Source organism: Lepidochelys kempii, chromosome 10, assembly GCF_965140265.1.
Source record: "Lepidochelys kempii isolate rLepKem1 chromosome 10, rLepKem1.hap2, whole genome shotgun sequence".
Lineage (NCBI taxonomy): Eukaryota > Metazoa > Chordata > Testudines > Cheloniidae > Lepidochelys > Lepidochelys kempii.
This window is the reverse complement of record NC_133265.1, coordinates 1,221,926-1,247,830: the sequence shown is the minus strand read 5'-3', so window position 1 is coordinate 1,247,830 and position 25,905 is coordinate 1,221,926. Positions and strand designations below refer to the sequence as shown.

At 50.2% G+C, this 25,905-nt stretch overlaps 1 protein-coding gene across 1 annotated transcript in view; it reads left to right on the top strand.

Annotated features, from left to right (window-relative positions):
* LOC140917984 (heparan sulfate glucosamine 3-O-sulfotransferase 4-like) overlaps positions 1-25,571 on the top strand; it is a 139,305-nt gene extending 113,734 nt beyond the window's left edge. Inside the window, exon 2 of the mRNA XM_073361513.1 lies at positions 19,733-25,571. Within this exon, the coding sequence (XP_073217614.1) occupies positions 19,733-20,369 (637 nt within the window). The 3' untranslated portion in view covers positions 20,370-25,571. The remainder of the gene's footprint in view (positions 1-19,732) is intronic.
* Positions 25,572-25,905: the final 334 nt, after the last annotated feature.

Sequence of the window (25,905 nt, the reverse complement as noted above, 5' to 3'; positions counted from 1 at the left end):
GGTCTCCTTCCGCCGGTGAACCTAGTTTAAAGCCCTCCTCACTAGGTTAGCCAGCCTGCTTGCGAAGATGCTCTTCCCTCTCTTCATTAGGTGGAGTCCGTCTCCGCCTAGCACTCCTCCTTCTTGGAACACCATCCCATGGTCAAAGAATCCAAAGCCTTCTCTCCGACACCACCTGCATAGCCATTCGTTGACTTTCACCATTCGACGGTCCCTACCCAGGCCTTTTCCTTCCACGGGGAGGATGGACGAGAACACCACTTGCGCCTCAAACTCCTTTATCCTTCTTCCCAGAGCCACGTAGTCCGCAGTGATCCGCTCAAGGTCATTCTTGGCAGTATCATTGGTGCCCACGTGGAGAAGCAGGAAGGGGTAACGATCCGAGGGCTGGATGAGTCTCGGCAGTCTCTCCGTCACATCGCGAATCCTAGCTCCTGGCAAGCAGCAGACTTCTCAGTTTTCCCGATCGGGGCTGCAGATAGATGACTCAGTCCCCCTGAGGAGGAAGGATGAGAAGCTTGATGCTGACAGAGTGGGAAACGGAGCCAGTGGAGGGATTCAGTCCCAAAGTGCCACGTGCACGAGCACCTTGCTGCCTGTCGCTCTCTGACTCGGGCCTGCAGGAACTGCTGCACCTTGAGTCAACTTGCACAAACCTCAGCTGAGCTCTTCTGCCTGGCCCAGAGGACAGTGTCTGGGTGGGCTCTCCCAGCTCCAGTCCCAGTGGCACATGTGTGAGGCCATGATCCCATGCACTGTGTCCTGGGAAAGCTCACGGTCTTTGACCCTCCAAGGGGCCAGGCTGTTAGTTCACTGCAGCACTTCACGGCTGCAGGAGCTTTTCCATGGTAATGGAGCTGCAAAAGCCTGCAAAAGTCTCTCTAGCACCTCTGACTCCAGCCCCTTGTTGGCTGGCCTGATCCCTGTGGAACAAGGGCAGTGTCTGCCCCTGGGTTGGAGAGCCTGGGGCTGAGCACCCTGATTGCTGACCCAGCCCCACCTCGGGGGAATCTGGCAATTCCCCATCAAGAGCAGACGGTGGCTGCAGTGGAGAGGGAAGCCCTGGGAAACAGCAGTTGTGTCTGTAAAGACTGCAGGGGGCAAGAAGGCTCCCACAGGGCCCTGAGTCAGCAGGGAAAGCTCAGTGCAGGGAAGGAAGCTGCCAGGAGAGAGTGAGAAAGAAAAGCTCCCTGGGCTGGCAGACCCTGACTAAACACAGGGGGGGGGGGGGGGGGCAGGGAAAACCGGAGCACAGGCAAGGAGCAGACCCAGCTGTTGTTAGGGGACTTATTCCTTCACCCTCTTACTTCCCTGGTCCTTCTTGCATGAACAGAGAGCAACAATACCTGAAGTCCAAACGTGCAGCCAATTGGATGTTTATTGGGGTGAACTTCCAACAAGCATGATTCCACTTTCCTTCCTTGGTGTCCCCCTTCCCAGCTCTGCCACCACAGAGCCTTACCTGTGTCCCTGTTCCCATTTCCCCCCACTTAGCAAAACATGATTCCAATTTCCCCACCCCCATTCCCTGTTCCCATTCCCCCCCTACTTCCTGATTGACTGCAGACTATATAGTAAAACTTGAGATCCGCTTAGCTATACCTCAACCTATCATTTTACTGAAATTTAACTAACCAATCCTAACATATTGTAACATGATTATTTAACCAATTATATCCCACCACCTTAATTAGTTTACACCCAGCAAAATTAATTATACAGCAGACAGAAACAATCAAAGAACCAGAGAGAGACCATGCAAATAAACAATAGCAAAGTGGGAACTCTAATGACAAAACAATACAGGAGTGACAGGTTTCAGAGTAACAGCCGTGTTAGTCTGTATTCGCAAAAAGAAAAGGAGGACTTGTGGCACCTTGGTTAGTCTCTAAGGTGCCACAAGTACTCCTTTTCTTTTTGTGAATAGAGAAGTGAGGATTTCACAACTACCTCCATAAAGACATAAGGGTTTCCCAGCTGTGTCTATAGATAAGTGAGTTCTTACCAGACAGAAAACTATCAAACTAAACTTCCTTTTACATCTTCTAGGCTCTTCCCTTTCTCTGGAGGTGATAGATCAGATCACCTTTCTAACAGCCCCAGATTGACTAGTTTGGGATGTGAGGAGGTGACCGGTCGCTTCCCAGCTTATGGCTGCCTCTGCTGCTTAGCCAAAGGCATTGGCCGAAGCACAGGGCCCCAGACTGTCACGGTGAGAAAAGGCCCTATCAACAGGCAGACAGTGATTTTGATTCTTTCTTTTATACCTCTCTAACTAGCTAAATGATAAACATATACCTAAATTCTTAGAGTCTAGGCCTTTACAGACAGGCCTGAATATCTATATGCTAACAGCTGTCACTCCAGGGCCCTGGGCTGGAGGCCAGAGGAGTGGGCGGGACTGGATCCCCCGAGTCCCTAGGAAGCGGGTGCACAAGCCCCTTGTAAGGACCGTGAGTCCAGGATGGGGGCAACAAGCTGAGCCAAAGACAGGCTGGGCAGGAGCCCTAGAAGGGGTTTAGTTTCTGTTAAAGACCTTGTTGGACTTTGTTTGGGACCACTGTGACCCTGGAGAGGCTGAACTTAGGGTGGTGACCCAGTGACGGGTGGAGTTAGCGGGCAGAGAAACTGCCGGGGTGAGCATGGGTAGGGGGCCCTGGCCCAGTGAAAGAACTGCAACCCCACACCTGGCCATGAGGGGGCGCCCCACGCTGCGTGACCTCGGGCCCAGGCCCCCTGTGAATCAGCAGGGAAATGCCGCCCCGGGCCTCAGGCCAGCGTCCAGGCAGCAGACGGCGTAATGCCGGAGCCTGGGTGAGGGGGACCAGAGACTTCACTTCCACACCCAGGCAGCAGGGCAGAGGTCGGAGAGGTGCCGGAGCCCAGCTCCCTCCATCCTCCATCTGCATCTAATCAGTGCTGCTTCGTCCGTGGGATGCATCCTGGCTGCTACGTGTACCCGACAAGCCTGGGTCCTGCTGCAGCCGGTTGCTGCCTGGAGTGCCCCTGGTACTGGCAGAGGGCCTGGCGGCGGGCCCTCAGGCAGGGGGCTTGCTGACGTCCCTAGCGGCATTGAGACACAGCACTCGTGCAGCTTGAGCAGCTTTCCTGGGAGGGGAGAGGGCACCCTCTGCCCACCATTTCCAGGCGGTAGGCTCAGCCCGCGGGAGTGGAGCGGTGAGCCCGGGGGGATGGATTTCTCCTGCCCACCTTCACCCCCATGACCCGTGCTTGCACTGGCCCAAATGTCATGAACTGTTTCTAAGCGAGTCTCCCTGGAGGCCGCGTGTTCAGTTTTAATCAAAGCCACAGGAGCCTTAGCAAAGGAAAACATATGAGTAACCACAAAGTTTCCTTCCAAAGCTCTTTATCATTTGTGTTTAACGTTTTTTAAAGCATATGTGCGAGCCATCTGAATTAGAGTAATATGCATCTATTAGGCAGCAGCAGCTGCAGGTTTTGTGTCTCTGATTAGAACGGATTGGATTCTGTGGTTTAGTGATGTGCAAAGGATTGGACTTTGGAGAGATTAAAATTATTTTCAGCATTAAGCACAGTATTTCTAAGCTAATGCACGCAGTCTTGAATATAGATTCACGGACCAAAAAGATTATAAAACATTAAATCTATGTAAATTCAGCTATAAATTTATGTTTGAGCAAATTCAACAAGAGATTTGACTTGGGGGCTTACAGCAAATAGATTTTATTTTAAATGCATATTGCAATCTTTAACTGCAGTGCTGTATTCCCCTTGAAAATTCCACAGCTGACTGAATTACCAACAGTCACAGTTGAAAGCCCAAGCAATTATACCAGAATGTGTTAATAATAAAACAGGAAAATGACTCTGTGTTTGTCTGGTCTAAAGACAAAAACAGATGTTTGCACCACATTTCAAAGAGTGGTAGTGACTGGTTCCCTTCACAGAAGACGCAGTCAAGGCAGCTGAATGCTGCATCTTTTGGGTAGCATTTGTCCTGTGCCTATTAAGGTCCTGCCCCTCTGTGATACTGAGCTGAGGGAGTCACTATACAAACTTTTTCTCTATGGTGGAAGCATAAAAATATAGTGAACAAAGGCTCCTTTTGAGTGGGATTGCAGGAACCCTACAACATAATGAACAAGCTGCCTACACAGATATACGTGACAGCTGTGACTGAAGCAATAAACAGGATAATCTGGATTTAAATAAGCCACAAGGGGGATTTGGCAACATGTAAATTCGCAAATTTATAAAACGTATCCTTTGAAAATTAAGAGCTTGTTTGAAACCAGCAGCTAAGAACAATTACTCAAGCACACTTCTCCAGTAAGGGTTTAGAGCCGGCCTTTGCGGCAAACTGGAGTGAGAGAAGGGGACACAAAGTTACTGCCACTCCCTGCATGGTGGCACTTGTAGACCTGATTAGTTCAATGGTCTAACAGGAGAGAACTGCGTACAGTGAGTCTCCCCTTCGGACCCTGGAGCAGCAGACGTGGTCAGGGAGGGGCCAGGGTGGGATGCAGGAAAGGCTGGTTTGTTTTAGCATCAGTGCTGCGGTGCCATGGGGTGAATGTGAAGGGAGGGATATATCAAAAGCCAAACGAGCGCCCAAACAACACGTGTGTGTTAGTCAGTTAGGACAATTCCTGGACCCCAGCCCAGGACTGGCAATAAACGTTTCCGGGTGACAGTGTACAGCATAGATAAGCAGGAGCCCTCATGTCCCTTAGACACTCAGAGGATGGAGCCTTTTCATAACCCCACTGATGGGAAGTGAAGGAGTGGTGTGAAGAAGCCTGGAGAGCAGCTGAGTGGCTCAGCTGTCCTTTCTGGCTATGCAGCGCGATGCCAATGTTAAACACAATTCCACAGCAGCCAGCCGAAGAGAACCACCCCAGCCAGGCAGGCTGGCATGGGTTCGCGTCCTGTTTACACACATGCAGTGAGAGCAGAGCTCATGACAGGCAGGACTGGGAAGGGTTAACTGCTCTGAGGAACATGCCTTTGATGCTGGCTGTTTGGCTGCTTGACGTTTGAGACTCTTGCTATTTTCAACACCACGAGTGAAATAGCGGCAGGTGTTTTTCTCTCCTGTGCACTCGGCACGTGCACTGCTATTGGACACAGGCAGAGACCAGGCCAGCAAGGGTGTAGGGAGAAAGTGCTGGCCAGGAAACCCAAACATGCTCTCAGGCTGGTGAGACATGAATTCTGACCCGCCGGGAACCCGTCAGACTAACAAAGGAGAGAACCGACGTCCTGCACAATAGAGAGGCCAGCATGTCAGAGGGATCCGTCCCGGAGGTGCAGCTTCCGTACGGCATCCCAGCTCTGCTTTGGCTTCCCTGATAGTCACTGCCCAAGGTGCTCTGGATGGGGACTGGATGCTTAGAGAAACGTCCGTTCCCGCACACGGCACGCCTACACCAGTCTGCTGTTTGCTTTCATCCCTGCCCTGTGTTAGAAAACCCATTTGCCTGTCTTCCAAGCAGCTCCCTCCCATCCAGTGTCTAAACCCTAGATTATTATCCCCCGGGAATTACTGGGCCAGGCCTGGCTCTAAACTGAATTATCCTTTTTTCACCCTGTATCTCAGTGCAGAGCCCAGTAGCTTGGGCTTGGAGAGGGGCAGAAATCCCTGAGCAGCTCTCCCGCTCCATCGGGGGCACTTGCATAAGACCCAGCCCTCCCCATGGTATCATGAGAGACTTTTATTGCTGACAGTCCTTCAAAGTCAAGCGTTCCCTCCACCCTGGCCCCTGCTTGCAAGCCTGGCCCCGCACTGGAGGCAAATCTTCCAGACCTGTATGTATGAGCTCAGCTGTGAAGCAAGAGTGAAATCTCTTCGCCGGTCCCTTCTCCTCCGTCTCCAGCACCCTTCTGTCACTGCTAACTCCCCATCTTGCTTTGCACTTGTCTCCAGGTGCACAGAACTGAACACAGTCCCGGGATGTGGTGGGGCTCTCAGGTGATTAGCTCTTTATTGTAATTTCTCGGCTCCTGTTTATTGTGATCGGATCAGCTGAAGGGCTCCTGTAATTAAGAGCTTGTCAGTGGCTCTTCCGTAAATCCCTCATTTGTTTGGTTTGGACCTGAACGTCTGCCAATGGAGCGCGGGTGTCCCCACCAGGCAGGTGAGGCTCTTAGGCATTTATTTACACAACAGTTTGTTTCCAGCGCTATGGTAGAGTAACACTGAGTACACTAAACACGAAACTATGGAAAGGACAATCCCTTTGCCTTGGCCTCGTCACCTGAGCACCTGGCAGAAGATACTGCTCTAACCCTTTGACAAATCCTGCAGCCAAACTCCCAGCTGGCGGGCGCCCCGTGGGCAGGAAGGGCTGATCAGGGAGGCTGTATTTCCTACTGAATTTGGGTTCATTTTTATCTCATTAGTCTTACGGTCACCCCAATAAATAAGAGGCGCACCCAACAGTCACGGCCACCAAATACACAGGAATGGTTCAGGCAGCAGCAAACCCCTGTATTCCTGAGCCCATCCCCTGCCCAAAGACTCCAGGAACAGGTGAGTGACAGCAGAAGGCTTGGGGCAGTTTTCCTTGTACAGCGCCTAGCACATGATGTCCTGGTCCATGGTTAGGGCACCTGGGCACAGACGGAAATACACAGATTAATAATAAATTGCCAGAGTCTATCCCAGAGCATCGGTGCCAAAGGCGGGCAAGCCCGGCTGTGGGCATGGCCACACGGAGGGGTGGGATTAGACTGGTGCAGGGCCCCTCGCAATCAGCGTCCACAAGCACATCTCTAGAAGTGGGCAGTGGCCAGGGCGGGGTGTGGCCAGCCTTGGTGCCAGTTATTTGGCAGAGGACAGATTCAGGGCATTCCCAGGCAGCCTCCCATGTGCAGGAGTCCTGGGGAGACCCAGCTTTTTAAAGCTTCTGTCCTCCAGGATGGAGGCTGCCCACAGCCCTGCCTGCCCTGGGGGTGTCTCGCTGCTCAGCACAGAGGCGAACCCAGAGCCTGCGCGGTGTCTCCTGAGAGTTAGATCACAACTGGACTGGCCGAGTGGTTTGTGCATGAAAATCTGCGGCGGGGGCCTCTCTTCGCCCCCCCTTCCTGGACCGTGTGCGACTCGTCGTGCATGCTGCCGTGGACGGCTGCCCTAGGGGGAGAGGGCTGGCGGCTCCAGTCTCCCGCCCACTTCACGACTCCCGGCCTGGCTGGAAGCCATTACCACTGGATGCCTGTGTGGGAGCCTGGTGGGCAAGAGAGGCTCAGGGTGCAACGGACATGGAACCCCAGGCCGGGGCTGGATCTGGCAGTGCTGCTGCCCAGCGGGCCAGGGCTGCATTCCCAGACAGCACTGCAGCTCCTGGAGGCCGGGGAGCACGTCTCTCCCATGCTGCCTGTGGGGCCTGGCTCACGGAAGGAGACCGACGATGACGTCTCTGACTCCAGGACTGTGCAGCGGCCTTGAGCCAGTTCCAGAGGCATTTGACAGCACATGTTAGAAGGGAGCCCAGCCTGCTCATCCCACCTCACCTCCTTCCTTGGGCCCAGTCCTCGTGGTGCACCGCTGCAGCCCCCAGGCTCCCTCTCGTCGGGTTCACTCAGAGCGCCGAACAGCAGCCCCGTTCTGCCATCCGCCAGCCTGGCCTAGGTGACCTTGTTCCTGTTGTCACAGTTTCTGACTCAGATTAGCATCAGTCAGTCAATTTCACCCACCCTGATCCTTCCATTTGCTCAGACGATTGTATAAGAAAACAGCCTCTCGTGTCTGGGAAATTGTAAACAAGTGTTATTGCTGAGCTGGTGTCAGGGTAATTGAAATCCCCAGGATCAGTGACTCTTTGTTGTCGCCTGGCATTCCAGCCCAGCTCGTAAAGCTAGAGGACTCTTACTGCTGCTGCTTCTCCTTTGCATCCTCTGCTGTCTCAGCTGATCAGCCGTGCACTGTAGGTCTCTTCTGGAGATAGGGACCATCTTCCCCCGCCCCACGCGTTTTCTGCCTCCCTGCTGTGTCTGCATGTCATGTACATAAGCACTATAATTACACAACAGTATTTTAGCATCCTGTTAATCCACTCTCCACGTCCCAATTTGCATCCTCGCATCTTAAATGCTGAGATTTGGGTTTCTGCTTTGGCCAGCGGAAGGAACAGCCTCTCCTTGCTGGGTAGCTGACTCTCGGGGCAGGCAGTTCTCAGCAGAGGTACGAGCACCATTGTTCACCTGGAGGAGAGGCTTCAAAAGATTTGCTCATGAACTGAGACCTTATATATTCCTTTAGAGGCAAGGGAAAAGGGATCTGAGCTTCTGTTTAAAGCCTTCTAAGTTCTAGCCTGTTACAAAATAATTACTGGTTTAGAGAAGGGAGATTGGGAACATCTGTTTTCTGCCTCATCACACAAGAGCAAGGGGACAGTCACTGAAATAAAAGGTGTGAACTCTAAAATCAGTAAAAGGAAATATGTTTTTATGTAATTAGCCTATGGAACTCACTGGCACAGGGAGTTGTTGAGGCAAAGAGCTTAGTAAGATTTGGAAAAGAACTGGACATAATTCTGGATATTCTTGAGATCCATAGAAATCATAATTAATAGCAATGGATGTTGGACAGGATATTGAACCTCCTGCTTCAAGAGTTAAGCCAATCTCTAACTATTGGCGATTACGGTGAGACATAATGTAGGGAGCAAATTTGCTACTGTAGGGTTCTTACATCTTCCTCTGAAGCATCTAGCTCTGGCCAGTGTTGGAAACAGGCTACTGGTCTAGATGGAGCATGGGTCTGAGCCACAATGCTAGTTGCTAGTATACTGTGGATACTGCGGTGGTGAGTGCAGGGCAAGCCAACACACAGCAAGAGAAGAGAAGTAAAATCATTGCACAAGATTTGTTTACTCTTCACTGTTGATGGTGCATGTTGATTTTTTGCAATTAACATACCCTGGCTCAATGAAAACAGACTAGCCAGCTTGGCTTTCGTTTCTAGTCAGTCAGTTTCCATTTCTGGTTCTCATGGGCCTGCACAATGCTGCTAATGTCTGGGTATGCATGTTGCAGACACCTCAAGGGAACAGATGTTCAGCCCCGAAACAAAATGTATCTGATTTTCTACTATTGCTAAAACAGATGTTCAGCATTGATGTGCCCAGCAGTAATTGTCCAGTCGACCCTACTGCAGTCCTGTGAGGTCCTGGGGGAGGATTGCTCCCATTTTACTAGTGGAATTTGAGGACCAAAATTGCCACAAAAAGGGCCACGGGTTTGGTCACCCAACTGTAGACACACAGGGCCTGGCTACTTTAGGTGCTGAGCACTCATCATCGCAGCAGGAGCTTTGGGTGTGCTGCACCCCTGCCTGATAAGCAGGCCCCATGGTGGTTTGTTGAACCCCCAGAACTAGTGGCCACTTCTTAAAATATTAGCTTAAGTGGCCTGTACTGGGCCATGGGGGAGGCTGGATCAGAACATAGATGAAAACTCAGAACTCCTGATTCCCAGGCCTGTGCTCAAAGCACAGGGCCAGCTCTCCTTCTCCGGCACCAGGCAGTGGTGTGGGAAGGGTCAGGGCTGGAGCTGGCCAGGGGTCTGTGCAGACCGTTTCCTCATCAAGAAATACAGTTTTGTCAACACCCACATTTGTTTGTCAATGAAAAATGGAACTGAAAGGAAACAACCTTTGAATTCAGATTGCAGGTTTGAAATGAAACTTTTTGTTTCAAAATTTCTTGTGGGAAAAGCAACATTTTTCAACCAAACATTTTTCACACCGATGTTTTCTGTTGGCGTTTCTCTCAGGAAAAGCGTTGGTTTCCAAGCAGCGCTAGTCAGGACAGAGCAACAGGAGCAGGCTGAGCTGGTGCTGGTGGACACGTGCACAGGTGCACTGTGAGGGCCACCTCTGGTCACACTCGTTCCTGCGGCCCAGTCCCTCACTCCAGGAGTGTCCCTTTGAACGCAGTCCGCCTGCTTGCAAGGCTGAGGGAGCAAGGCTGGCCGAATCTGGCTCATGGTTTTGACTCTCTGACCCACAGGATCTCTTCAGTTGCTCGGATTCCATTGTGCCCCCGATCCTGAGTGTGATCCTGAGTGTCTGCTATTCCCAGGTCTCCCATGAAAATCACACCGCACCTGATTAGCTGCTGCTAGTGAGAGCGTGACAAGACGCAATTCTGGGTGGAGGAGATTAGTGAGTCACTTCTCCCCATTTCCACATGTGCCCCGTGACCCTCTGCGCAGCCATACAGAGGGCACACGGCAAGGGAGGGGGATGCTGTAGAGAATTCACTGCGGTAACAGCCCGTAACCCTGCCTGGCGGCTGCATCCCCCACAACACTGTGCAGAGCTACCCAGGAAAGACAGCCGGAGTGACGTGCTTCCTACAGAGTGATTTTCCTCATGCTACTTGAGCTGCCCACCCAATTGCAGCCCTTGGCTCTTGCATCCGGCCTTGCTGGATGTGCAAAACTCAGGGGCCGGCACTAGCTGTCAGCTGGAGGGGCTGGCCGCAGTTTATGGCATAAGGGAATGATGACTTGACCCTGCCTTGTGCGGCTAGAGCAAGTCACAGTGCAGGTGGGAACAGGGGTGAAAGACAAGACATGACCAGTGGGAAAGGCTCAGCTGTCATGATCTCCAAGGAGCCCCTGGGTCAGGATGACACTTAGAGCACAGGCCTGCTACATGGAGTCCTTTGCCTTCTCAATACAAGCTAGCCCAGGGGTCGGCAACCTTTCAGAAGTGCGGGGCCGAGTCTTCATTTACTCCCTTGAATTTAAGGTTCCATGTGCCAGTGATGCATTTTTAACCTTTTTAGAAGGTCTCTTTCTAGAAGTCTATAATATAAAACTAAACTATTGTGGTATGTCAAGTAAATAAGGTTTTTAAAATGTTTAAGAAGCTTCATTTAAAATTAAATGACAATGCAGAGCCCCCCGGACCGGTGGCCAGGACCCGGGCAGCGAGAGTGCCGCTGGAAATTGGCATGCGTGCCATAGGGTGCCTACCCCTGAGCGAGACAGTGAGTTTCTTCCAGCCTCCTGGCTGTGATGAACTTCCCTAGGCAGGCAGTGCACCGCTGCCTGCAGCCAGACCCCGTGAAACAGCAGGACAGGGACACCTAGGCACGAGGAAGGCCCCAGGTTGCATCCTACAGATGCTGCACAATAGAAGAGGGGCGAGTGCTCAGGTGTGTACCAAGCAGGGTATAGTCTGAGGAGACAAAGGCTGGAAACTGCCAGGCCTTAAAGGACACCAGCCAAGATACAAACCCAAACTGAGCATGCCTGGCAGTGGGAGGGCCAGTCGCTCATAGCAGTTCCTATTCTCCTGAAGGGGAGAAAGGGCCGAAGAGCAGCAGACTGTCCACATGAGCCCATGAGCACAGTGGTAACTGATTCTAATCCACTAGACCAGGGAGCCTGAGCAGAAAGATCCCAGCTCCAGAAGACAGGCTGCCTGCAGCCCATATCTGTGTCGTACGATCACCCGCAGCCCCCACAGTCACATCCAAACAGGAACAAAACATTGTAGTTGGAAAGAATTGTGTGCCAGCACCTGCCCCCAGACTGGCAGAGGCATTTCCCAGCTCCTACACTTTCCTGCTTCCTGCTCTGGCTGAGCCAACACCACCAATCTAGTGCATCATTCTGGGGGCTGTCGCGGTGTCGGGGGGAGCCAGAGAGAGACAGGGGCTTCCCTTCCTAACAGATGCACCAGCTGGGGCTTTCTGCATGTTGGACTAAGCATGAGAAGCAGCATACTCAGGACCTGTCTCCTCTTTATTTGTAATTGAGTCGGTTACGGAGGCAACGCACAGAAATGGGCTGTTATGAATTACCATCAAATCTGTTTTGTGGCTTGAACAACAAAACCATAACACACTGATTTCCGTAGTTAATGGATCAATAGAGATCTCGGCTAGGAGTTCTTCAGGAAAAACAGCTTGATTGGACTGTCCTGCCTGGTACCTTGCCTTTGTCCTCCACCAGGGCTTCAAACAGACTGATAATTATGATAATTACTGGTTTCCTTGAAGCCCCAGCTCCTGGAGTCAGGTGGAGATGTGATGATTTCAGCTTTCATTCTTAAAGAAAAATTAAGTTTCTAGCCTTTGTGGCTGTGGAGAAAGCTTCCAAAGGTGATCCCAGGGCACCCTAAAGCAGTGGTTCTCAAACGTTTGTACTGGTGACCCCTTTCACACAGCAAGCCTCTGAGTAAGACCCCCCTTAACAATTAAAAATGTTTTTATATATTTAACATCATTATAAATGCTGGATGCAAAGTGGGATTTGGGGTGGAGGTTGACAGCTCACGACGTCCCATGTAATAAGCTCGCGACCCCCTAAAGCTTGAGAACCCCTGCCCTAAAGGCTCAAAAAGCAGGAGGCAAATAAAAAGAACCCCAAATCCATTATTGTACATAACCTCATTATTTTAAAGCCAATCTCAGGATTTTTGGTGATTTTTGACTCAGTTTTTGAACATTTGGGGTTGGCAAGGCTGTTCAAGGCCCAGAATTGGAGCCAGCCTTTGCCCTAGACTTTCTTCTCTCTCTGTCCTGCCACCTCCCACCATCTCTAGAGCATCCTGGTGATCTTCCCCCTCTCCCCTGACATCCCTCGTTTCCTCTTTTCACGCTTATGGCTCCTTGAATAATGTCCTTCCTAAATCCTCACAAGCCAGACATCCTGGAGTCCGCTACTCTGGCTGCCCGCCCTGGCCTTCCCTCTGCCCTGGGGCTGGGGCTGGAGAAAGGCTGTTCTGCTTGTGCCAACACCTCGGTCCCCAGCCCGCCACACGCACACATTCAGAATCACTTCCCATTTGAACATCTTGTCTAAAAACCTTCCTTTCCCATTGGCTCTCAGAGCCTGGAGGGTATTCTCCCTCTGTTCCACCCCCGCTGCAAAGGCCTTGCAACACTCTGTAGGAGACACGCAGACACGGACTAGCGGGGGTGCCACCTTTCATGACTTTATCACACGTCTTGAAATATTTGGTGTTTGCTTTAAAGCCCCAGTTCTTGGAGCCAGGTGACTGAATCTCAGCTTGCCTTTAAAAAAACAACACGTGTCTAGCTCTCAGGGGTGAGGAGAAAAACTTGAAAATCTGACCCGAATGCCCCTGAAGGCTCAAAATACAGAAGGCGAATAAAAAAAAAAAAAAACTCAGCTGGACTGGAGTTTATTCCCCTAAACCCATGATTTTCAAACCAGTTCTCTGATTTGGATTGGCCTGGCTCATGACATACGCATGCTTGGGGTTGGCGAGACTGTACTAGGCATTCGTTGTTCTGATATTGCTCAGAGTCCTTAACAGAGAGATTTCAACCACCATCCACCAGGAGCACCCTGGTGTGTTTGGCTCACACGTTAACCTGCTGCTGGATGAATTAAGCATGAATGAGGCTACGTTACACTTAGTAAAAGTCATGGACAGGTCACGGGCAGTAAAGTAACGCTTGGGTGCTCGGGGGGGGGGTGGCCCAGGACCCCCGCTGCTGCTGGGGGGAGGGTTGGCAGGGCTGGCAAATTCCCTACCCAGCTCCACGCAGCTCCCCAGAAGTGGCAACATGTCGCTCGGCGACCAGGCACAGGGATGGCCAGGGGTGCTCCATGTGCTGCCTTTGCCAGCTCCGCAGCTTCCATTGGCCAGAAACTGCAGCCAATAGGAGCTGCGGGGGCGGTGCCTGCTGGCGGAGGCAGCCCGTGGAGCCACCTGGCTGCACCTCCCTCTGCCTAGGAGCTGAGGGACATATTGCTGCTTCAGAGCCCTCACCCCCTCCCACTCCCCAAACTCCCTGAGCCCCCTCCCACACCCACACTCCTGCTGCTGCTGTGGGGGCAGGGGGCCCGAGACTGCCCCAGCACCGGCTGCCGCAGAGGTCACGGACGTCACGGAGTCCATGACAGACTCGCAGCCTTAAGAGTGATGCGTAGACAAAGCACGGGAACAACCTGCCACTCCAGTTAGCGTGGGGACGGTACTCCTTCATCCTCCGCTCTCACTAGCGAAATGGAACGTGTTTTCCTCAAGCAAATTACAGGCTGTTACATGTTTACAACTAATTGAGCCCTTTCTTGGAAATGAGGTTATTGGGGAGGAGAAATGCATGAAAAGGTTTCTGTTTTGGCTGTATGATTGCCTTGCGTTGCTTGAGAAAACATGATAAAATCCTGCTGACTTTTTGCGTGAGTGTCCTGCGTTCTTAGCATTTGGGTTTTCGGCACTAGATATTCAAATATTTTACTAGCCAGAGCAAACACTTTCCTTTCCTTTGCCTTTCCTAATGATCTAACATAACTATGTGGGAAGAGGAAAGTAAACATTTATGGCATTATCTCTTCAACTGGGACACTTCTGCTTATTCCTGAGCATCCTCTTTTGTGAGAGAAGTGACTGGGATCTGGGACTGATTCAAGGCTTGACGGGGGGCATAATAAAGTACCGTCTCTTCAGAGACCCAGCTGAACAGGCTGGCTGCAAGATTTCTATGGTAAAGAGGTGTGTATTAGCACAGTATTGCTCATCCATTCTCCATTCCATGGAAGAGGACTGGATCCTGTTCTCATTGTGGGGTAACTCTGTGTTGCTGAGTCTAATGCTCAAGCCTCCCTCTGTGAGAGTGGAGATGTCTCAGAATGTAGAGGGGGAATCTGCAGCCAGCAATATCACTTCCACTGTTTGTAAACTGGTGTTTCTTTCTGTTATCATTCAATAAAACTAAATCAGCTCTCCAAAAATCAATAACTATGGAATACAATTAAGCCCCTGCAGCTGAGTGCATTTAGAGCACAACTGCTAATCTGGAGGGAGATTTGATAAGAAGGAAATAGAGTATTACTCTTCAGAAATTCTTGCTAACCTGATCTTCAATATCATATTTTAACAAATTTACCGAGCCACTTAGCCTGCAGCGCTAGCAGCCCGCCGTGCACTGAACTCAGGGCTGCGGGTGGCACACTCGTGAATCGCGTGAGGGCCAGTGAACTCAGCACGCTGGGGGAAATCACTTAGCTGCTGCTCTCTGTAAACACTGGCCTTTTATTTGAAGGGGCCAGATCGCATCCCCCTTCTCCATGGGAGGAGGATTAGCATTTTGGTGCAGCGCACACAGCCATATGCAGGGCTGGATTCTCCCCATGCAAGCCTACAAGTGCCCTCAGTCATTTGCTCAGCTGATGAAATCCATCAGCTCTGTTCTGTCACTTTAATCTGTTCTGCTCAGTTGCATCAGACCAGCCTAATTTCCAGGCAGAAATTTTAGCATTTCAGTTCCAAATTTTCTCAACAGAGTTTTCTGAAATCTATCAAGAAATTTCACGCTGCCATGCTTGGATTGTTTGGCCGGTGCAGGCAGGGCCAATGCACAGGGGTATTGTGTGCACTGAAAGTTCGCATCTGCAAGAGCTGAGGAGGGGACACTAAGCCTGGGAGTATGTACAGATGGGCGCATACTGTAATTAGAGCTATTTCTGGCTGGTCATTTGCAAAGAGACAGTGGTGAGTGGAAGTGATTTCCATGGGAATGTGAACACCAGTCTGAATTACTCAGGGAAATTGGAAAGGTGCATGTGCGCAGGTGCAGGTCCACACATTTGATTGGGTGAATTTGCCATGTAGATCATTGGCAGCTGTTTCTGCCGTTCGTAGTGTCTTTTGTCCAGCTGGCTGGTGTGCAATATATCAGAAAACCACAAGCGCAATAGTATTTACTGAAAAAGACACTCCGCTTTCGAGAGCCAATATTGTCAGCTTTGCTCTGAGCATAGTGAGGCGTAGTTTCTTTCTGCATTGAACTGCCTTTCTCCTCCAAACACATCTCTTCCAGTTATTTAACTGGAGAGCCCATTCTGACATGGGAAACAGTCACAGAATCATAGAATCGTAGGACTGGAAGGAACCTCATGAGGTCATCTAGTCTAGTCCCCTGCACTCATGGCAGGACTAAGTATTATCTAGACCGTGTTTGTCTAACCTGCTCTTAAAATCTCCAATGATGGAGATTCCACAACCTCCCTGGGCAATTTATTCCAGTGCTTAACCACCCTGACAGTTAGGAAGTTTTTCCTAATGTCCAACCGAAACCTCCCTTGCTGCAATTTAAGCCCATTGCTTCTTGTCCTGTCCTCAGAGGTTAAGAAAAACAATTTTTCTCCCTCCTCCTTGTAACAACCTTTTACATACCTGAAGACTGTTCTCATGTCCCCTCTCAGTCTTCTCTTCTCCAGACTAAACAAGCCCAGTGTTTTCAATCTTCCCTCATAGGTCATGTTTTCTAGAATTTTAATCATTTTTGTTGCTCTTCTCTAGACTTTCTCCAGTTTGTCTGCATCTTTTCTGAATTGTGGCACCCAGAACTGGACACAATACTTCAGTTGAGGCCTAATCAGCCTGGAGTAGAGTGGGAGAATTACTTCTCATACACCATTGCAAATCCTAGCTCTTTGGGAAACGCCCTATAGACTTAATAGAGAATGTACACATCTGTACGAATCTCTGTTAAGTTCTGTAGGTTTTTGATGTAACTTGTATAGAATCCTACAGTTTTATCCCTGTTAACTTCTACGGGACTTTTCTATAAGGAAGCTAATGAGATTTCGCTGGTCTATTCACTCATTACTATCAATATGCACAGTGCAGAAAAGGAAGGAGTTGGTGGCTCAGAGGCTGGGGTGGAAAGAGGGCTGGATAGAGGGGTCAGAATAAATGGAAGAGTGGAGAGTCGTGGTTATCAGACAGAGATGGCTGGGTTGTAGGAACTGGCCTGAGGGAGACATACCGGGGGAAAGGATGGGGAGGGGCCTGGATGCAGGAAGTCCATGGAGAGCAAGGAGTCACGCTGCTGAGTCTGAATTGGATTTTGAGAGATCAGAGCAGCTGCGGCAGTTGATGGAGTGTGGGGATAGTAGGGTCCCACCCCTAGAGCAAGGAACCAGTCTGGCTACAACATTTGGGCTCCCTGATGCCTAGAGACTGCGGATTAGGAAGATCAGGCAGGGGAGTGGTGCATGGGGGAGCTGGCAAGGCACAGAGGAATAAGGGGCAAGTCAGATGCTAAGAAGGGTGACAGTGTCCCAAAAGGGATGAACGTCTGAATTCCAGCCACAGGAGATGTCAGGCGCAGACCGCAGGCTAGCATTCTTCACAGGAGGAACCATCAGCTGGCAGCCCTGCCTGGCGAGCCCCTGGGCATCTGTGTAAACATGCTGACAAAGCTTTAATTGCCATTTAATTGTCGCACATGGCCGTTAAAACGGGAGCGGATTTGATAGTCCGCAGCGATTGTATACACACATGCCACTGCTTTCTGCTTCAGTGCAAAGCAGTGTCTGCATGTCAGGGACTTGGCGCCTACTGGGCGTGCAGCATTCTGCGGGTGTGGGGGGCCTTGTGCTTTGCTTTGCTGCTGGGCGCTGTGCATTGTGGGATGCAGAGCGGAAGCCTGCCAGAAGCGACTGGAAATCTGGGACTCAGGATCACAAAGTTCAGCAAAAGAGGTTGTTTGACAGCAACCCCGTTTACCACAGGGAGACCGGGGTGGGGTGGGGGACAGGACAGTCACCTAGCAAACCTCTTTGCCAAAAGAACTCTTGTCTTCAGTACGATAAGGCAGCCTTGGGCCCTTCTGGCAATATGGACAACTCTAGCCATCCATCACCAGCTTCCAAAGCCTTTCAGCTCAGAGCTGGTTCCTGGACCATGCACCACACCCGAAAGGAATTCTATGGCACAGGGAACTTAGTCTGCTAGGCCATCATGTCGGGAAACATGAGCACACAGTACACGTAAAGCCACGGATGGCACTGAACAGTCTCAGACACAAGGCAGTGGCAAGTTCACCTAGCTGGGCCTTGTCTAGCAAACATCTCTGCTTGCAGTTGTCCACTGGGGAACCCCACAGGAGGGCGGCTTGCCTGTACGCTGCTAGGCAGCAGCAGTGTTGCTGCGGTTGTGGACCCTGAGGGGCTGGTAAAGAACCGTTTCAAGTTATTTTCTCACCCTATGTTTGCACTGAAAACAGTTTCCCATGTGAAGGGCCTGATCCTGCAAGATGCTGAGCAGCCTTACCTTGCATTAAAGCCAATGGGAGAGGTGGGCAATGCAGGGGCTCCTCTCAGGGGATGCTCAGCGCCTCGCATAATCATGCCCTGGTATTATTTTACGAGTTCTAGCCCACTGCTGAGTGACCACCCCTCCCCCTGCTAATTACCCACTCAAGCAATACAATAATCATGAACATTTGGGGCAACTTACACCAAGCTAAACATCCCAGTGTGTTTGAGAGAGAGAGTATAGCTGCAAAGTTTAAAAATCAGAAAGTTGAACTGAAAATAAAATGGGCGTTTTTGTTTTATTTTATGCCCAAAACATTTAAATTTGTGCCAATTGCAAACGCTGAAACAATGAGCATTGCTCTGACACTTGGCACTAATACCTGATATAAACCCCGTGCACCGGGGACCTGTTTCCTGACTGCCTTGCCCCTTACTTACCTTGCTGACTCCTGCACAGAGTGGGTGTTGAATGGCACCTTTCTGGCTGGGAGATGTGTCACACACACATTACACAGGTGCCAATCACTACATGAAGTACAAGGCCAGGCCTCTGGCATGCTGGGTGAGGCAGGATGTTGCACAGTTGCTCTTTCTGTAGCTGGGGGGTAAATTTTCCAGCTGATAAATAAACGTTCTCAAGCCAGGAGCCACAAGAGAAGAGCAGAACCCGCCCTGGCCGTGAGAAGAGACCCACGAGTTCTCTTCCTGTTCCTGGGAGCGTACTGCCCTGCCAGCCCTGCCCAGCACAGCGTGTGTGTGACATGGAGGCACTCTGTGCCCGGTGTACAGCAAAGGTCGTCAGCCAGTCTGGTACCCAGCAGATAAGGTTCAAAAGATGCTCTAATGCACATACTGAGCCCATGATTCAAAACCTTCTGGTTTGCGACATTAATCTTTGGCTTGGGCCACATGAGCCAGGCATTTACTTCTCCATTTTCTTAGATATAAAAGCTATCTGGACTGCAGCTGCATTTTACAATATGATAATATGCTATCCAGGAAAGTCTTGCTACATGTTAATTTATCCAGTAGGCAAATTCCTTTTGGCTAATAAAAGTGCTTGCGCAGGAAGCTCAAAACCCAGCAGCAATTAATTATTGACAGAGCATGTGAATTAGAGATAAAAGAAAAGTCATTCTTCCTCACACACAAGATAGTAAATAAATTTAATTATTGTACTAGAAACAGGGGATCTTATTCTGTATTAAGTTTTATTAGCTGAGACATTTAAAAGCATGTCATCATAATAAAAAGGTCTTGTGTAATCCTAAATGCACCACTTTGGTACAAGGCTTTGAAGTGTATAGACTTAATTGAGCAAATGGTAGCAGATGGCTTGCTGTACAGACAGGTATTGTACAGGTTTATTGTCAATTAACTCTTGTCTACATATGCCTATGGCAAATTGACTGTATAATGTGTTACTGAGACTGGCTTTAACACTTGATGTACTTGCCTTCCCGGGTTCTGAAGCCAAAGGACACTAACCGGCATTAGGTCTCCAGAGATTATGGGGTAGCTAGTGTCACTCCCTCGAGGGGTGCCCTCAGTCTCACTGGGACACGGGCTTCAAACTCACTGCGCATGGCCAGAGGGGAACCCACATGCCTGAGTTTCCTTGGGAGCTGGATTCCTACTGCAGAACTAAGCTCTCTCTCTCTCTCTCTCTCTCTCTCTCTCTCCCCCCCTCTCCCTCCTGTTCCTTTCTCTACAGGAATGTGATGCCCAAGACTCTGGATGGACAAATAACGATGGAGAAGACGCCGAGCTATTTTGTGACCAACGAGGCCCCAAAGCGCATTCACTCCATGGCCAAGGACACCAAGCTGATCGTGGTGGTGCGGAACCCCGTCACCAGGGCCATCTCAGACTACACGCAGACGCTCTCCAAGAAACCTGAGATCCCCACCTTCGAAGTACTCGCCTTCAAGAACCGGACCCTGGGACTGATCGATGCCTCCTGGAGCGCCATCCGCATTGGGATCTATGCACTGCACCTGGAGAACTGGCTGCAGTATTTCCCACTTTCCCAGATTCTCTTTGTCAGCGGCGAGCGGCTGATTATTGACCCAGCTGGGGAAATGGCCAAGGTCCAGGATTTCTTAGGCCTCAAAAGGATTGTGACAGAGAAGCATTTTTATTTCAATAAAACCAAGGGGTTTCCTTGTTTGAAGAAGCCAGAGGACAGCAGCGCCCCCAGGTGCCTGGGCAAATCCAAGGGTCGAACTCATCCCAAAATAGACCCAGATGTTATCCACAGACTGCGCAAGTTTTACAAACCATTCAATGTCATGTTTTACCAAATGACAGGTCAAGATTTCCAGTGGGAACAGGAAGAAAGTGATAAGTAAAGCCAAGAGAGCAGGGAAAAAGCTATCTGCTATCTAGAGGTGAATCGTTGTCAGAGACACTAAACTCACACAGGGCTAAAGTCTCAGTCTTGTGACAAAGAGACTCTTGCAGCGTCAAGGTTAAAGTCAAGCTGAACAGCATTTCTAGCTCTGAAACCTTCATGTCACAGCGAGTACAGGTTGCATTTGGGTCTGTTCCAAGCCCTCCTACTGTATTGTATTGCAAGAATTGCTGGGGGAGGCTCCAGTGGGACAGGGGAGGCTACCTGTTTCTAGCACTTTGTTCCTGGTGCTTCCTGTCAGCGCCAGATAGTCAGTGTTCAGTGAGTCCTACCCGCGGCCAACAAAGGATGAGGGAAGCTTATAGAATCCCAATAGCGACAAGGCAAGCCGACAGATTCAATTTCTTCTGCACTACTTTAGTTTTGCCTTGCTGGCAGTCAGGTGGTATCAGATCACACACACACACACAGCAAAGCTGCAAAGAATCTATTTACAGATACTTTACTTGTATCCTAGTTACACCTTGCACTAGCTACCATTTACCAAGTGCCACAGATATCCTGAGCCCGAGTCTTTTCTCACTTCTGAGTGTAACTCCATTAACTGAATAGAGTTGCTTGTGATTTCCTCTGGTCTGCAGTGAGACAGAATCCAGGCTTCCTCTCTAAGTCCTCATATGCTCCTTTAGATGATCACGCGCTAAAAACCACTGCCATGCACTGGCACCTAAGAGCCAGCTGAGAGTGTTCTCATGGGATCCATCCCAGAAAGCTTGGCCTGGACGCATGGCATAGTCGCCTAGCAGAAGGTGCAGTGTCCCACTCACAGCTCTTCCTGCAGGCAGGGAATGAACTGGCATTTCTCAGTCATTCTGGAAGCCCCCTGCTTCCCCGCAGAGCAGATGGCAGTTGAGGTTGTCATTACAGGCGGCTTTTTAGTTCTTTGCAAGGTGGCCATTAGCCCAGAAGGAGAATCCTCTACTGAGTAAAACCTCATCGCAGTATCTAGAGTGGTGTGCAAAATCCAGACACAGGCCAGACTTTCAAACATGCTGAGCAGCTGCAAATGCCACTGGAGTCCCTGGGGCTGTGGGTGCCAACCCGTGGGGCTGTGGGTGCCAACCCGTGGGGCTGTGGGTGCCCAGCACTTCTGAAAATCCAGACTCAGCTGGGTTTGCAAAACCATGAAATAGTCTTCATCTTTGCTCCAAAACCTGCAAGAGAAGAAAAGGTCATTTCCACTGAGTGAGTGCTCACTACCCTGGAGAAAGCTTCATTTCCAAGTGGAAATGACAAAGGTTTATGATCAACCAAATTGGCAAATCCCGATGGAAACTATAAGATAAGCACCCATCACTCCTAGAATCTCAGCAAAACCGAAGCGAGCTGCAGGCCTGGATTAGCAAAGACAAGGTAGCGGCAGTTTGACACAGCTGCACTATATTCCATGTCTGTTACGGAGAAAAACCCAGTAACAGTGGGCATGAAAGGAAAACACTGTGTTACCTGTGAGGGAACATTTCCTTCCTTGGGGTGATTTCTTGCTGTCTGGGGTTTATTCTCTTTTCTTTTCCTTTTATTAACTGTTTAAAAAGAGCAGCAGTGGGGCCTGCTTTTGCAGGGGGAGGGAGGAAGGTGTTTTATTTTTGTCAAGCCTCAGTGCTCCTTTGAGATGTTGCGTTTGTTGCTGTTTGAAAGCAGCAAGAAAACGCAGCTTATGCATACCTGAGCAAGACCAAGGCTCGGTTTTGATTAAGGTGGCAAGAAATCCTTGTTGATCCAACTAACCAAAGGAAATGTCACTAAAACACTGTTAAGCAAGGTAACAAGCTGAACCTGCTTTGGGTTTCATGGCCTGTCATGTGGTTCATTACACAATAAAGTGGGGCTAGTGCTTTGGATTGTATAAAAGGAGCTAAATTCATTTGTCAGATTTCGACTGTGGGCCAGGTTTGGGGAGCATCACATTCGTTCCCGCTGAAGTAAATGTCAGTTCAGATTAGCCTGATTAGGTTTTAAAACAGCGTCTGACAAAACGCTTTCTCACCGACCTGCAAACCCAGAAATATATTGTACAAACACTGGAAATATGTAGTAAGGGGGGGACATTCAATTGTTTCAGATGTTATTAAAATGTCGTTTCTTCTGCAAAATGAAAGCTGGGTTGTTAGACCATTTGGTGCAAAATGATTCCTGGCTTCAGAGGGAGGGCATTTTTTTTAAATCTTCCCAATTTCTAGGGTCCTGCTGACATGGACACCCCAAGTCTTTTCTTATTTCACATGCCCTGCAAACCTGGAACTCGTTTTGGTCTCAGTCCTGCCCGATGCTGAGCCCCGCCTGGAAATAAGCGGTTGCCCGTCCGCCCAGGGGAGATGATGGAACTGAGGGCACTCAGCACCTGGCAGGATCAAGCCCTTTCAACTAATCTTTGCAAAAGAGGATTAAAAAGTTTATTTTCCTGACCGTGGTTTCACTTGCAGTCAGAACAGTGGCACGTGAACCACAGCTGCTGCTGGGGCAGCCGGCCCAGCCCTTAGCAACAACCTGCGCCAGGGGGAGCTTTTCGTTCCCACACGAGATCCTACTGAGCTCAGAGGCCCCCATAGGAAACCTCCCACAGACCGCACCAAAAATGTTCTTTGCGTATTTCAAAAGCCAGAGTGTTGCACTGCTCCCTCATCAGGGGCCACCGGGGATCAGCCAGGGCAGCAGGGGCGGCGGATTGCTTGTGGTCTTTGGCTGCTCTTTTCACAGGCCCATTCCTGGAAGGAAAAGAGACTTGAGGAAAGACCCTGCCTGTGCGTGCTGACGCTGGAGTTCTGCGGATTGGTGAAAGCTTTCAGCCGGTAGCTGGGCAGGAGAGGTAGCTGGATCCAGTACAGTCACCCCCAGCCCGTTTGCTGTATTCCCAGAGCAGCAACGAAATGTTGACCCAGGATTCAGACAGCAGCGTGTGGCCATGGCAGGCTGCCTGCGCTTAAGTCTCCATCCCTTCGCCACCCTCTGGAAGGAGCTTGCTTCACCCCAGCCAGCTCGCCCACCCAGAGGCGAGCAATGGAAACGGTTACAAAGCTGCGTGTTCTCGCAGTGGCTTGCTCTGGAGGCAGGTGCCATTTGGCTGCGACAATAGCACTGGACCTGTCTGCATCCAGAGGATGCTGCGCCACCGGGGCTTCTTTTTGCCATATTTGAAGAGGTTTATTTTTTATATGGGTGACTTCCCTGCGCCCGAGGCGCTGACTGACTCCAGCAAAGGGGATGTGCTGCTCCTGCACTTTTCCAACGGCATTGCTCGTCGGCAGGGCCTGTTCTGGGGCTAGCCCCTGGTGAGCGTTAACGGCCTGCTAAGAAGGCAAGGAGCCAGGAGAAACTCGGGTGCCGGGGGAGGGTGGCTGTTCACTAGCATCACACAGGATGCTGTTGCTCTTGGGAAGGGCAGGCCTGGCACGTCCGGCCATCAGGAGGCGGTGACATGGCTTTGTCGGCTTGGGTGAGATGGTGACTTTTGTCTCTGCGTGCCCGCATGGTCAGTGACAAGTGTCTGCTTTTGTGATGTGCTCATGTGACCGAGGAGTTATTTTCTCTCCAGCGAGAGAGGGAGCAACCTGCTAGGAGAGAGTTGGGTTAATAACTTTTTTTTTTTTTACTATTTAAATGTCAGCATTACGACACACGGGAGATTGAATTTTGTATTTGATTTCCATTAGCAAAGCATAAATTATATTTAATTTTGTACACAGAGACTGGATGATTCATTGTTATGGAAAAGCAGGTACTTAATGGTTCAGAAATGAAAATGGACAATTTGTCCTTTTGAAACCAAACTGCAGTGCTGTCATCTCCTCCCAAACACACCTGTCTGTATCATTCTGTACCCGAACGATAGGAACATCTGCAAATCTTGAACTTAAAACTTGAACCTAACAGCACTAAACAATAAAACATTGTAACAGCTGCATTTCTCTGCTCCATTTCTCCTTGGTCTCCTCACAGGCATATTCCAGAGTGGCAGGAGTGGCAGCGGTGAGGGGAATTCTCTGCTCTATCCCGTAATCAACCTAATACCATAGAGACAGCTCAGTACCATGCAGGACCCTGGGCCCAGTCAGTCACTTGGGATGCAGGTAGTGGGAGATGTCCCTCTCTTAGTTTTCCATGACCGTGAGCGCAAATCAGATCCAAAGGGACCTGGGAGCAGGAAGAGAACAAACCGCGCAGCTGCTACTGGGGCAGAAAACCCACTTTGCCACTTGGGGGGCTCTGTGCCTTGCTTGGGTGTCCTCGCAGGGCTGAGGGCCTGGGGAGACGGTGTCACTCCCTGGGAAGGACAGAACCAGCAGCAGGGTAAGGCTGCCAGCATTGTCTGAGCTCTGCCTGCAGGTTCCCTGTGTGAGCTCGTTAATGGCGTGTTGAAAGGGTGTTTGGCTAACTGCAGGAAGACAGTGACTCTCACGCTACATATGACCACAGCTGATGGCTGAGTCACCCCTTCCCCAGTGCTCTGCTGCCCGTCTTTGCTAGGCCTGGACTGCAGCCATGCAGCGACGCTGTCTCCTTTGCAGGGCCCTGCGTGGAACTAGCAAACACACAGGGTGTGTCTCAGGGCTACAGGAGTCTCACGCAGCCGGGCCGGGCCAACCGCTGGGAGCCAGGGGCTCAGCCAACAATGGGCATCTCTGCTGTGAATTAGCCACAGACTGGCTGGGATTGTTACGCACTTGTGTCATCTTCTAACCTGCCTTGGAAGGGCATTTCAGCCCACAGGACACTCACAAACCATCCCCCCTGCCCTGTCCCTATGGGTCTCTGAGTAGCTCAGTGATGGGAGACAGCTCACCCAAGCCACACAGTCCGCAATCAGGCAACCAACTCTTTTAGCAGCAGGAGGAGGGAGGATGATTCCCAGGGAGCTGCACAGAGCTGTGTGTGAATACTCAGTAGGTTGGGGGCTCCTTGCTCTGCACCCACTGCCCCATGTGTCAGGGCCTCTCAGCTCTGCACCCTAGGCCCAGTTGGGTTTGGGGGCTCTTGCTCTGTGTAAACACTCCTGCAAACAAAGTATGCCTTTGCAGACAATGAATGGAATTACAAACACCGTCAATTTATATCAATCAGAGGCTCGGAATTGTCGCAAATTGATAAGGGAAGCAAAGGGACACAAGAAGACATCTATGGCCAACAGAGTTAAAGAAAATAAGAAGGAGTTTTTTAAGTATATTAGAAACAAAAAGAATCTTGACAATGGTATTAGTCCACTACTAGATGGAAATGGTAGAATTATCAATAATAATGCAGAAAAGGCAGAACTGTTAGGTAAATATTTTTGTTCTGTATTTGGAGAAAAAACAAGATGTAGTCATATCATATGGTGATAACACTCTTTCCATTTCACTAGTATCTCAGGAAGATGTTAAACCACAGCTACTAAAATTAGCTATTTTTATGTCAGCAGGACCAAATAGCTTACATTCAAGAGTTTAAAAAGAGGTGGCTGAGGAGCTCTTCAGACCAGTAATGTTGATTTTCAATAA